Raw genomic sequence first — 13,191 nt, 5'->3', positions numbered from 1 at the left:
ATCCAGAAAATAAATATATTTATGATAAGTTGTAGATACTAACCTGCCAAGGTCGATCCCAATCAAGAGGAATAGGAAATGCTCCAAACCAAGCTCCTAGTATACTGCATGTTGTAGTAATCTGTAGACTGTTTTCCCAGATGGAGGTAGCTCTGCAAGAGAAGTGTGTTACAAGACTTCAACAGCAATAAAAGTCACCAGTTCAGAATGTTAGATCTGATGTCTCCTAAGATTTTTAAGATTACAAACAAATAGTCAATATATTTGATAAATTGCATGCAAATTTCCCCTAACAGGTATATACAAACTATATGTAAAATGTAAGTTGCATATTTTCACTATAATCACAATCTTTCTATACCACTTATTAAAGAGATTTTTTCCCTTGAGGTGTTTACTGAAAAAGCTAATTTATTTTACCTGAAAACACTCCTATTGAATTTGAAACACCATAATAACAGCAAGTTAAAACGTCACAAAAACACTACGTGCATTGCAAGGAAAAACAGAGGTGAAGGGGTAGTATGGGATTGCAAAGTACTCTGTAGCATAATCCGTTGTTTCATGCCTAAGACAACTTGAAATTTAAAAGAGAAGTCCACTACGTTAATATTGCAAAGCAAACTTAGATGAACTGAAAAGAAACACTGCAAAGTAAACGCAGCCTGCATGTTACTGCCCTTAAGTCACACTGCATCCAAGTTCAACTATGCTGACAGCAGGATATATTTCTTGCATGCTGAAGGCTTCCTTTTGCTTCGCATAGTGCATAGTGTACCACAGCAGATATGAATGAGCTTGGTCTTGAGCTTATAGCCTCCTACCACTAGGAAAAATTTTGGAAAAGTTGGATTTCCACTTAGTAGCTAAGCACTTATTGTCCATTATCAGTTTATCAAGTGATTGCTTTGCTTTCCTCAAGCCATGAGCATCTGCGTTCTTTGTACGAGTTAAGAAAAGAGAAGAGCAGCTCAGAACACCATAGGGCATAGCTCTGAGAGGCAGGAGAACTGGGTTCAGATCCCTGCTCCAAATCTGTAAGAGGAGAGATCTGAATCTTAGATTTGCTGTATCTTAAATTATAAACACAAATACAACTTTAGGCAACTGAGGGGGGGGCGGGGGCGCATTTTTATGGCTAGAGGTCTAGACAGCAGCAAACCCCAATCTTCAAAAATAATGTTTAGGTTGCATGACAAGAAAGCTTTAAACCTTTAACCCTTGTTTAGAAGAGTCCAAAATTTCACACTATTTCTGAGTACATGTAACTCACTGCTGCATTTAATATTTGACAGAAATACAAGTGTAGGGCAAACATTTTCTGTTGTTTGCAAACTAAAGGTCATACAGATTACAATATTTATAATTCAATGCTAACATTTGGGGGCAGAAACAGGCACAATTTCTTCTACATTAACCCCATCCCTGTAACTTATAATACTAGATTTAAGCACACAACTCTATTTATTTGTATTTTTAAAAAGTATTTAGAAGTCTACACATTGAAATCAGTAAATTATTTCCAGAAGCTGAGTAACTGAGCAGGCAGTTGTGAGCCAGCAGGGAGAGGAGAACATTCACTACAGCCCTAAGGGAGTGAAAGAGCCAGGAGAATACACCGAGGGCTGACTGAGGTACATTTATACCTCACAAGACATCCTATCTGGTAAATCCACACACATCCTGCTGCACCAGATGGAGTCACCAGACCAAGTCCAAAAGCAAAACAACAGAATTAGCAAGGTGCAGTGCCCGAGTAAAGGACAGCCACTGGCAGTCTGGCAACAACATGAGCTTCTCATTCATCCCCTCTGCAGCACGGACACCGGCTACCCCACAGTAACCATGTTTTGATTACTCTCTTTTCTGCATGGGATGTCACCTATCAGGATTTTTACAGGTATTCATTGATGCATCACACAAATCCTTCTTTTACCTGAGGAGCAACGGTAGAAACATTTATGAACTTCATGTTTTATAGATTTCTGTATTTTTAGACCACGAATAAATGAGAACTGAAATGATTCTGCAGGCAAGACCAGTGATATTTAAGATGATGAATTATCACTAGTGGCATAAAGACCTTTTAAAACCTCAAATCATTATTTAACCCCATTAATTATACAAGTTAAGCGCTGTTCTAAATAACGTTTGAATTAAGAGGTTAGTTAAAAAAAGAATTTATTAAGACAGCTCCTAGAAAGACAAGATCTAGAATTTCTGCACTGTGGCAGTACTGAAATACAAAGCAGTACAGCACTTTGATGATGCCCACCTTTACAAAGGACATTCCCAAATCTGTGAGAGTAAGCAGGACAGTATAAGTGATGAGATGAGAGAAATGAGAACTGGACACAGCTGTAAAGCTACTGGTTTATACTGTATTTTTGGACAAGCTCCAAATAGAATCTACTTCCCACCCAAGTAACATCTTACATCTGTTATGACACCAGAAATTTCAACACAATTGCTCAGATTAGGGACTTGAAATGAATTGTCTTCAAAAGGAAGAGTAAAAAATAATTAAAAAATTGGCAGTCGAAAGCTGGTTTCTTCTAGACTTTTACGTGGGAGGCTATTTTAGCCAACAACTACTGAAACACCCTTTAAAGCCTCTTACTTCCATTAGTGTCAATGTGCCTTCCCACAGCTTTTATTTCCCTCTATCCACTCAGAGCAGCACACGACAGCATATGATCAGTGTCATCACAGTGCATGTCTGCACAGGGAGTCCAGAGACAGCCGGAGTGGGCCCATCCCTTCTCAAATGGAAAATCGGTGAGAAGAGCCCTATGTACAGCCCACTTAAAACTCAAGTCTTGATGATGCAAAATGCACAAGCTTCCTTTTCGCACACTTTCTATGTATACACAGACTCCTAAGGCAAGAGCAAATTGTTCTTTACCAAATTCTAAGAAATTTGAGCTTTTATTTCATTAGGTTCAATCTGTTCAAAAAGCGCACTCAGTTTGAAAACACGAAGCATGTGGAATCTTCTGCCTGAGCTACAACTGTGTTTCATGCATTCCAACAAAACAACCTCTTCCTCATCCACCAACAACCCCAACACTGCTAATACAAGCAATAAACCTGCAGCATCACAGGTCACGTCATCCTGAGCTGGCATGTGGCATCTGCCCCCTACAGGTGAGGTGACTTAGACGGATGGACTGATCTTTTGGCTTTCTTAGGAGTGATCACTTGATTAGAAGGTTCACAAAATGATCCCCAATCTGTTTACAGCAGATGACACAATTGTACCATAGCTGTTACAAAGCAATCGGTTATATACCACAAGTTACTTCAATGTAACATCACGAGTAGGTATCCAGAGCAATAGCTGGCTAATTAATATTAACATCTAGCACTTGCTTACACTTAATACATCAATAAACTTTTTGAGATGCCCTTTTCCATTTTTCTGTGAAGACAAAAGCACAAGCACATCCCCCATCTTTTAAATATTGCACAGGCAAATGAAAGTAACAAAAATTAAGTGTCAACGATTACTTCAGTCTAAATTGTACTCATTTTTTGTAAACAAGTTCCTCTTTCATTCTACACTGTGTTCTTAATCAGACTTCCCAGCTTGCTGTCTCAGTGCAATTCAATTCAGTACACTTGTCTTTCAAGGCACACAGCCGTGCTGATCTCACCTTACTGCCCTTTTACTCCGTTCAACCCGTCCCACCTCATTCCAAACTATTAAGTCAGAGGAAACAACCTTGTGGGCGTGATTTATTACAGTCAGCTAACACCTAAGTGCAGGACCTCCCAACTCATTCAAGAGGTCAAATGAAAAGCCAACAGAATTCTTTGTAAAAGACCATTTTGCTGCAATCCATAAAAAAATGCTATAGTATTTCTTTGTAGTCTGTGTTTGTTCAAAGGGCAGTCTAGCTAAACAGCGTCATTAAATACGCATTTTATTCTGATAACATCACATGGCTCACTAGTAAGAAACACATACAAAGTGTCACAGCAAAAACGTCAAAGCAAGACAAACCTGTTTCCTATGCAATAATCATACTGCAACAACTTTGGGATCCAGACTAGGCAAGAAACAGACACGCATTCAAAATCTAACCTAGCACAAAGACAGACTGCTGTCAAACATCTGTTGTAGTAATGGAATTCACCTATGATTTCCAGTTGCAAAACTTCCAGTAATGACTAAGTGAATCAGCAAGGATTTGTTTTGGCTAAACAACTCCATGCTTTTATTGAATTATTGCAAGGTGTCATCTCTATTACTCTATTCACTCCCTCCACTGAAAATCAAAAGCAAGCATAACCAACTTGGATAAGCATTTAAGATAATTTTCAGTAAGCTGATAACTGAGATAATAGAAAAAACTATACATGAAGCAATTACAAAAAGTCTATTTTTGACCTTCTCTATGCAAGTTTAAAACAAAAACAACTCATTAGCTCAGAGTTATACAACTTTTCCTTTTCTTTGGAGGTGAGACCTTGCCCTTATGAACTGTTATACGGGAATGAAGGCTAAGATCTTATTACTAAACTTCAAGCATACGTAGGGCTTCTTCAGGTTTCAGAGTTCCAGCCTTTCAATGTTCCTGTTACTTAATGAGCGAAAAAAGGCAGAAGAGATAGAATATTTCTGAAAAATAAGTTATCCTTAATACATGGTAATGATAGAGCTTTTACAAGGTTAAAAAAAAAAAAGCTTATTTTCCTTTAAACATACTCTTGAAGAAAATAATGCTTGAAAACTCTGACACTGAAAACAGCTTTCTCTGAAATGTGAAAGAGAGCACTGACAAAGACTATGTACTTACATAGTAGATTATATATTATTTTCACAATTACACCCAAGTTAAAAATATTGTTAAAAGTGTGTTTGTTCTGGCTTACTATTCCTACTGTAAACACTGTCTTTATAAAGGTATGATTTTCCCTATGCAGCTCAGTCACAAGACTCCTTTCTCTTTAATGATCATCACACTGGCCAGCTGAATGGTTTTATATCACTAAAATGCTCATTTGAAACTTTACTTCCTTCAAACAAATAAAGCAAGATTTTAGTCTCTGGATATGAGACGTAAAATGTCAGTTTTCTGGTCACCAATTGAAACCCATAATTTCACTTGAACACTTTTTTAGCATCTTCAAAACTATTAATTTTGTCAGAAAAGTTTTCACAGGCCCTAAAAAATAAAAGTGAAAAAGCACCCATAATTCAGGAAGCTTCCTTTTTTTCCTCTTTCTTTTCAGAAAAAAAAATAAAATATGATATCTCATTTATGTTAATTCACTCTATTCTAAATTTTACCAGGGTGGAAATGGAACTTACCCATTTTTACTAAATACCCGTATCCAAGCTTGTATGTTTGGTCCCAGCATACATAAACATTGTAAAGTAGTAAAGGTAGACAGGAGAACTGCAAACAAAAATGTCTCAGTCACTGACCTACGAAGAAGCAATATAACAAAATAAAGTGAGGTAAAGCTACTATTTTTTTTTTATTTTTATTTTTTTTAAAGAGCTCCAAGACTTAGGAAAAAAACCCTCTCAGTCAACTTGTGAAAGCATGCATGCTTTCTTAAGCCCCATGTAGAAGAAGTCTTTTCTTCTTACTCTAAAACAGTAACGAAAAATAGAAAAAAAAATCTGGTATCTGTTTGTTACCTCAACAAAGACTGCAATGTAGCATCTTACTTTAATGCCTGATACCTGCAACGTTTTAAAAAATACATTATATACCTCATACATAACATCAGTTCTGAAGAATGTTTGGCTATTTACTTTAATATTCATTTTTCTAGTTTGACATTCTGGAAGCAACCATGAACCCAAACTAGACGATGTCATTGTTAGTCAGTAATTGATCATCTCTCTCAAATATCAGTTAGGTTGCTTCACGTTTCTCCTATTTTCTTAATTATCATTAAAAATACTAATATCAAAAGGATGAAAGATAAGCAAGATGCATATTTTAGAAGCTTATGGGAGAAATGAAACTTGGAAAATATTTGTACCCATAAGTATAACAAATATTATAGTGTTTGTTTGTAACTGTCTCCTGAAACATTTCTCCAAATACAGAGAAATTTTAAGAGCTAACTTCTACACAAAGACAGCCATCCTTCTCCCCCCTGCCAGGAACTTATCGTTAAATATCCGATGTGCCAGCTAACACACAAGAACTTATACCAATATCAGCAAGGAGAACTCCCCATTAAAGCGTTTAGAGAAAAATAGGGTCTTCTGACTTACTCTATGAGAGGTGCTCCATAAAGAACAATAATCGCATGAAATAGTATGCAAGACATGAAAAAGTATATACAGCATTTTAGAAATCTGGATATCTAAAAAAGAGCAATAAAATATCAGAATAATGTTTCAAAAGAAGAGAGAACATAAGTAACATACCTAGCCAATATCTTCTCAACAGCACTACACATTTCTTTAGATATTTAATTTTAGCTACAGCATAGTATGATAACAGCATGGTGCATTTCCACACAGGTTTCCTTATGTTTAATACTTTAAATAATGAATTACAAATGACCACAGTCACTCCATCTAAAATGTTTTCACCCACCTTGTAATATTAAGACAAACATACAAAAAATACAACTGGAAATGAGAACATAAACAGAGATAGTTTCATCAGATATTTTTACGTGCTTTACATCAGAGCATTACATCCATTCATTAAAAGGCATCTTTCACAGAATGTGAGAAAGTATTTAAAAGCAACAAAGTACTTAACATGAAAAAAGACATGCAAAATCAAACATAATACATAAAGTTATATGAAATAAAACCCACTATGGTTTGAATTTGGCATCTTAAATTCTAAATCCCTTTGAAAAACGCTCACGACTTTTCATAGATCTGCAAAACACCAACAACTGTCCATGAATTTAAACAACAGTTTCTGGGCACTCACTGTAGCGGACAGAAGTACAGACACTCGATAAAGAGTTTTGGTTAGGTCTGTTCTGGTCAGGTCACCGATGGAAACCCATAATCTCACTTGAACACTTTTTTGATACTCGTTCCTTACAATAGGCTGGGATGAAATCTCACCTAGAACATGATGCCCACTTCATTTTCAAGTCACAGATGGTTAAAATTCTTGTTTTCCATGATGACTTTGTGCATTTTACATCCCTCTCTGTCAGCAGGATATTAGGGCAGAAGTGCTACATACAAAGATGCTGCTTTAAGGGATGTCTGCTTAACTCTTTAAGAGTCACCACCTGAGTGTTTGACTTTGTCCCACCCAGCAGCACATGGGGAGCGCACAACTCTCAAGCTGCCCTCAAGGGACTGGTTGTGTGCTGCACTGAATTTGCCCTCTTCAAGCCTAATGTGTTGGGATTCATACCTTTAATGCTTCTGTTACAGTCTGCAACTACAAAACAGTTTCTCCTAGGTATATACTGTGTGCTGATATAGTCATGCACAGCAATGCGACCACTGCAGTACTTTTTCCCTTCACTTTTTAAAGCTTAACAACTTTGTTTAAATTGCTCTTCTCTCTCTTACACCTCAAATCCTACATGCTATTTCTCTTCTTTTGGAAACGATTTCAAATCTGTAAGGACACAGGAGAAGAGTGTCTCGTTGTAACGCTAAGGGTCAGGCCTGGACCAGGAGATGACTTCTGGGTCTGTCCCGCTTTGCCCTGGCGTTTGCCAGGGACCCGCAGTGTGTCGGCGAGAAACGGGCAGGGAATTGCTCACCCAAGGGGCTGCTGGCAGGTAAGGAATGAAGTAAATTCTCCAATATTTTCAGGATATTTAACAACAGGTGCTGCACTCAGCTCATTCATGGAAAACAAGGATTCACCACCAAAAACTCCAACTCCTTTCTCATCTGATTAGATCAATGAAAAAATTATCTTCCCCTCCGCATCGGCTGGCAGTAAGTGAAGAACGCGCTTACCTTGTTAGCCACAGAACTTCTCTTAGGGGGCAGGCTTGGCTTCAGGACCAGACACAAGCCCACGTTAAGGGTCCCGACACAAAGCACACAGACACACAGCCAGGCCAGGTGCGTCCCCAGGACCGTGAACCCGTCCATGAAGAAAGCCGGCACGACGGCTGTCAGCGGCACGGCGGCGGCGCGGAGCAGGTTGGCAGCCCACAGCCGCCTGGCCTCGGCATCCCGCATCCTGCGCCCTGCAAGGCAGCGAGCGCCAAGGCATCAGCGGCGGCCATGTCGCGGCACCGCCCGCCCCACACCCGGCACCCCGCGCCGGGAGCAGCCTCCCCCGCCGCCCTTCCCCGCTCTCCCTCCAGCCGCAGGGTCCCAGCCCCGTCCTTATCCATATCCCTGACACCGTCGCTTTCCCCCTCGGTCGCTTACCGGGGCCGCCCGGCGACGGGAAACGGCGGCGAGAGCAGCTCGTCAGCTCCGGGGCGGGCCCGGAAGGCGGCGGGTGTTGTGAGGGGCAGCCATGGTGTGCGAGAAGTGTGAGTCCCCGCTCCCCCCCCATCCCTCTTGGTCCCCCCCCCCCCGGGTGTCTCGGCGCTGTTTTAACCTGTCTCCTTCCTAACGTTTCCTTCCGTAGGTGAGAGGAAGCTCGGCACCGTGATCACTCCCGATACGTGGAAGGACGGGGCGAGAAACACCACAGGTGCTGCACCCGGCATCAACGCTTCCATCGCTCGGGGCCGGCTCCCTGCCCTAGTAGCCACCTTACAGTCCTAAGGCTAAAACTTGTGGTAGTTTATCGGGTTAACTCCCCACTCCTGGAGTTCCCTTCGCTGCTAATTTAATCCACAGGGGATTTGTTTGCCCTGACCTTTTCAATATTGAACATATCCAGCTTTCCCCCTCGTATACAAACAAGGGTGCTGGGCCTGGTGTCCTGTGCCTCTATGTGCTTTATCTCTGTGACTTCCTTGTGTAAAAGCTGCAAGCTGAGCCTCTCCCACGTATCCCTGAGACTGGGAAATTGACTGCTTTGTGGTTCTGTTCCTTTTGTAGAGAGCGGTGGCCGAAAGCTAAACGAAAACAAGGCGTTGACCTCAAAGAAGGCAAGGTCAGTATTTAAGCCAGACTTCAGCTAAAGCGTCAGTTCTCTGCAGCTGACACCTGGTTTCTGTAAAGCTTGGTAATTTCTCAAAACTCACCCCAAATACTCTTTTTAAAAATTCTTTGTGTGGGTTATGGCATGTTATGATTTGGTAAAAGTTACCTCCATGCGTATTTCTTGAGTGCTTTCAGCTGAATCAGAGCCTAGGCAGCTGCATTGCTCCAGTCTTCCCTGAAACTGCTAGGGTTTGATGTTTATGTTAAGAGAGGAGCTGAAAAGGTTTGTTTTCCATGCTAAGATTGCCTATACGATCTCTTGAGCATTTCTTTAATGTCTGGGAGAGTTCTGTTACATTATGCAAAGGGGCACTGCTGGAAGATATTTTAAGTTCAAAATAACCTTGTATTTTAGTAAAAAGATACGTTTTTAGTTCTATTTTTAATAATTTGGTCTTCATAATGCAAGAAATCTCTTACTAGCGAAGGAGGGCATTTTTCTGTAGCGTTTGTGTATCCTATTAGAAATGACCTTTGTATGTTCCTTTTTTTAATCATATTTTTTGCTGGAGTTTCTGTCCATGTCTTCTGGTTTAGACTTTTTAGAATGAGGCAGAGGAAGTACCTTTATTTCAATGTTCATAAAGTACTTTTCCTTATTTCCCAGGTTTGATCCATATGGGAAGAACAAATTTGCAATATGTCGGATTTGTAAGAGTTCCGTCCATCAGCCAGGGTCTCACTATTGTCAAGGATGTGCCTATAAAAAAGGTGAGTTTCACTGAATACCATATTAACACAGTTTGGTTTGAAATTAGAGAGCATGCAGAACCCTTGAATTTGGCATTAAAAAGGGAAGGCTGAGATGAGATTTAATTGCTGTCTTTAACTAGTCATAGGAAGCTGTAGAGAAGTTGAAGTCAGAGTTGTCTCTGGGTTGCACAATAATTAAATAGGAGACAATGGACACATGTTAAAGTGCAGGATACTCTAATTACATACAAGGAAACTAATTTACACCACGAGGGTGGTCAAATATTGTAATAACAGAGATCCGTAGACCTCAGGGAATCTGTACTGGAAGCATTCAGAGTTTGACTTGAAAGGTCCCATGCAGCCTCATCCAAGTTGGCTGTGTTTTGAGTGGGATGGGGACTGGACTACAGACTGCTGAAGATCTTTTTCAACATGAGTCATTCTGTGATTCAACTTCTTTTAAAATATTTCTGGTATCTAAAGCAGTAGAATTGGATAGATGAAAAGTAAGCTTAATCTTGGCAACTGTATTGAAAATTGTCATCTAGCAAGTTTGATTTTTTTTCTTGGTATGAAAAGAAAAAAGGAAATTCATTTGTTTGTTGCAGTTCTCTTTCTGCCCCCTTCTCCACTATACCTTTCTTGCAATAGCTAAATTCAAAACTTGGAAGTACTGATTTAAAAAATAATCCAGTCGTGGTAAAGCAATAGACTAGCTTAACAAAAATAGTATACTTGGGGAGTAAATAGGAAAAATAAACTGGGGTGTAAAAGTAATTAAAAAAACTGTATCTGAAGATAAATTATGCTTATGGATGTCTTCGCTCCTCATTGTATCCTTATTCATTCAGTAGTTTAACATAAGCAATTGAGAGCTTCATTTCTCAAAAGGGAGTCTGTGGCCCAATTGTGAATATACTTCATGCATTGAAAGTCAAGGTTGGCTTAAGATAAAAATGAAAAATAAGAATTTAATCAGTGTCCCTAGAAAGTAAGACATTGCAGTACGTAATATATAAAATCTTTCTGTACTTATGAGTTAATGTATGAATGTGCTGAAATTCTTCATATGCCTAGAAGCTCTCTTTCTCAGGTATTCATTAAAAGCTTTCACTATTAAAAAAAAAAAATTGTTCAGAAGTTCCCTCAGGAACAAAAAAAAATCAGTTTCAACCAAGTTTCATGTAGAGCCTTAAGGTTATAAAATTTTACCAGTCACCTGGGTTTGAGTAGATAAGCAAAAGGGCTCAAACTTTTAATTCTCTAAGGGGGAAAAAAGAACAACGTGAACTCAGTTACAGCATTAATACTGAAGAACCCCCACAGACAGGGGTTGAACCAATTGCTAGCTGTAGAGCAGCACCTAACCAGTAGTAAGTTTTGTTTATGGAATGACGTTAATTGTTCTATAACTGCACAGTGTCACTGAATCAGTGGTTTAGCAGTCTGCTGTAGGAGCGTTGCCTTTTCTAGTTGCTAGATGCTCACCAGATGGCTGCCTAAATCCCATATGGTAGAACCTTGCTCTTAAACTTATCATTGTTTTGGGTGGCCTTCAGGATTTCATCTTTGCCTGCTTGTGTATCTTTCCAGGTAGAAACCTCTTAAAAGCCAGAACTTAATCTTCATGTGCTTTAGGTTCTAGTTCTGACCATTGAATGAGGTTGTGGCATGTTTCTTGAAGCAGGTGCAGTATTACTGCGTGGTGCTTCAACTGTTGTGTAGCTCTGAAATTCAGAGACATAAAGTTAATTACTCCTCAGTTTAGACCTGGAGTGAACAGTGGGTGGACTGGATTTTGAACTCCAGAACAAATCTCCTGGCAAGTTCGCCGCTGTTTTCTTTCCTAGTGGGCTCTCAAATGTGTGTCCAGTCACATGATGTCAATATGTAAAAGCCCATGATTTGGAGAGAGGCAACAGAAATAGTTGTCACAATTTTTTTTTGTCTGCTGATGAACTGTCTTGTAAAAGGAGATGTGGTCTTACAGGACAGACTTGGCACCTTTCCGTTTTAGAAAAAGAGGGAAACACTGAGAAACTACCTCCTTTGCCCCTGCCAAACTTGTGTACTTTTTGCTGCTCCTGTCTTCTGTCTTGCCACTCTTTGGGTTTAGGTCAAAGTCTTCTATGTCAACAGTGGTCATCTTCACTTCAACTCTCTCGCATTGTTAGTGTCCATTAGTTCTCTCTTCTGCTACTCTAAATAGTTTAATTCTATGAAATCGTACTCAACTTTCTCAATTGCCTAAAGTTCCCCACCTGTTAATCTTCCATTTAGCAGTTTGCTGGTGCTTATATTTCCTTAGCTTAGCTACTTCTCTCAGACTACAGGATTTACAGAGTTTAATAACACACCATTTTTTAATTGTTTGCCAGATGGGAGCCTTTCCTGGCTGCCCTCCAGTATTCAAGCAAATTATGGAGGCTTCAGGTGCTGTTATGAATCATAATGCTCTCAAAATAGAGCTTATTTTTCAAGTGGAAGTATTACACATATGCTGCAAATACTAATTTGTGTTAGAAATCATATTACTGCTTCTGAATTAGCAATATCTGGTGAGGGGGTGCGCATGCAGATTGTCAATGAGCTCTCATTTAACATTTAGTTGAAAATTATCTTTACAAAAACACAGAGGCTATGTTTCTGAAGAAAAAGACTTAATGATTTTGGAATAATTTACACACCTTTTGTGTGCTTATAGGCATCTGCTCAATGTGTGGCAAGAAGGTCTTGGACACGAAGAACTACAAGCAAACCTCTGTCTAATTATATTGATCAGTCTTTTCATGGACTTTAACTAAGGCATCTTTGTACGTTAACCTTTCTCTGAAATCATCTGTGGATATCACCTTCTGGAAGATAATACACTTGCATGGAATGAGAGGGGAGAGAGAGGCTGCCTGATTGTTTGTATAGAAATGTACATGATATTTGATTTTTGTTGTTTTAGCACTAATGTTAATTGATACTTAAGTAATGGTTTGCAGCAACTGCTACAGTTCAAAGTGACAGGTTGAAACTATGTTACCAACATCCTTGAGATTAATGCATTGTTCTGTTGCTGCATCTCCAGTCTTTTGCTTGTCTGGTAGTAATGCTTTATAGATGCGTAAATATAAGCTTATTTTACCTCATGGAAGTAGTATCTTCGTTTAGTTATGCGTATTTATAATTCCTCTCATCCCTATTATGTCCTGTACTTTGAAGTGCTGCTTTTCGGAGTTTGATTTAATTGTTCTGTTGAAACAGTAGGGTTCTTTATATTGCAGATTGTTAAGCTACTAAAATGCAGTGCATTACTCTGCCAGTTCGTGCTTTTGCAATAGGGCTGGTGAGCTATTCTTCTGGCAACCCCTAAGGAGTTCTACATACAGCATTTGGTGGCCCAAGGCAATAAAATAACGAGCATCAATTTCTAA

The 13,191-nt window shown here is 39.3% G+C and overlaps 2 protein-coding genes across 6 annotated transcripts in view; one reads left to right on the top strand and one right to left on the bottom strand.

Moving 5' to 3' along the window:
• The window catches only part of PIGF (phosphatidylinositol glycan anchor biosynthesis class F), a 24,904-nt gene extending 16,292 nt beyond the window's left edge, over window positions 1-8,612 (bottom strand). For 4 of the 5 annotated variants that reach the window (XR_014691596.1, XM_084514868.1, XM_084514870.1 and 1 more), the window contains exons 1-5: window positions 8,345-8,611; window positions 7,922-8,157; window positions 6,242-6,333; window positions 5,318-5,434; window positions 44-152 (exon numbers count right to left, since the gene is read on the bottom strand). Coding sequence is in view for 4 of the 5 variants with exons in the window: in XM_084514868.1 (XP_084370994.1) it covers window positions 44-152; window positions 5,318-5,434; window positions 6,242-6,333; window positions 7,922-8,157; window positions 8,345-8,474 (684 nt within the window). In the remaining variant the exon portion in view is untranslated. Of the gene's footprint in view, window positions 1-43; window positions 153-5,317; window positions 5,435-6,241; window positions 6,334-7,921; window positions 8,158-8,344 lie in introns of all 5 variants that reach the window. The other variant, XM_084514869.1, reaches the window with a different exon arrangement.
• On the top strand, window positions 8,377-13,191 carry CRIPT (CXXC repeat containing interactor of PDZ3 domain). The gene is made up of 5 exons (XM_084514873.1): window positions 8,377-8,451; window positions 8,550-8,615; window positions 8,969-9,023; window positions 9,681-9,784; window positions 12,474-13,191. Exons 1-5 carry the CDS (start codon window positions 8,436-8,438, stop codon window positions 12,536-12,538), a joined length of 306 nt encoding a protein of 101 aa, XP_084370999.1. The 5' UTR covers window positions 8,377-8,435; the 3' UTR covers window positions 12,539-13,191.

Source organism: Aythya ferina (assembly GCF_964211825.1).
Source record: "Aythya ferina genome assembly, chromosome: 3".
Taxonomy (NCBI): domain Eukaryota; kingdom Metazoa; phylum Chordata; class Aves; order Anseriformes; family Anatidae; genus Aythya; species Aythya ferina.
This window is presented reverse-complemented; position numbering and strand designations above follow the sequence as displayed.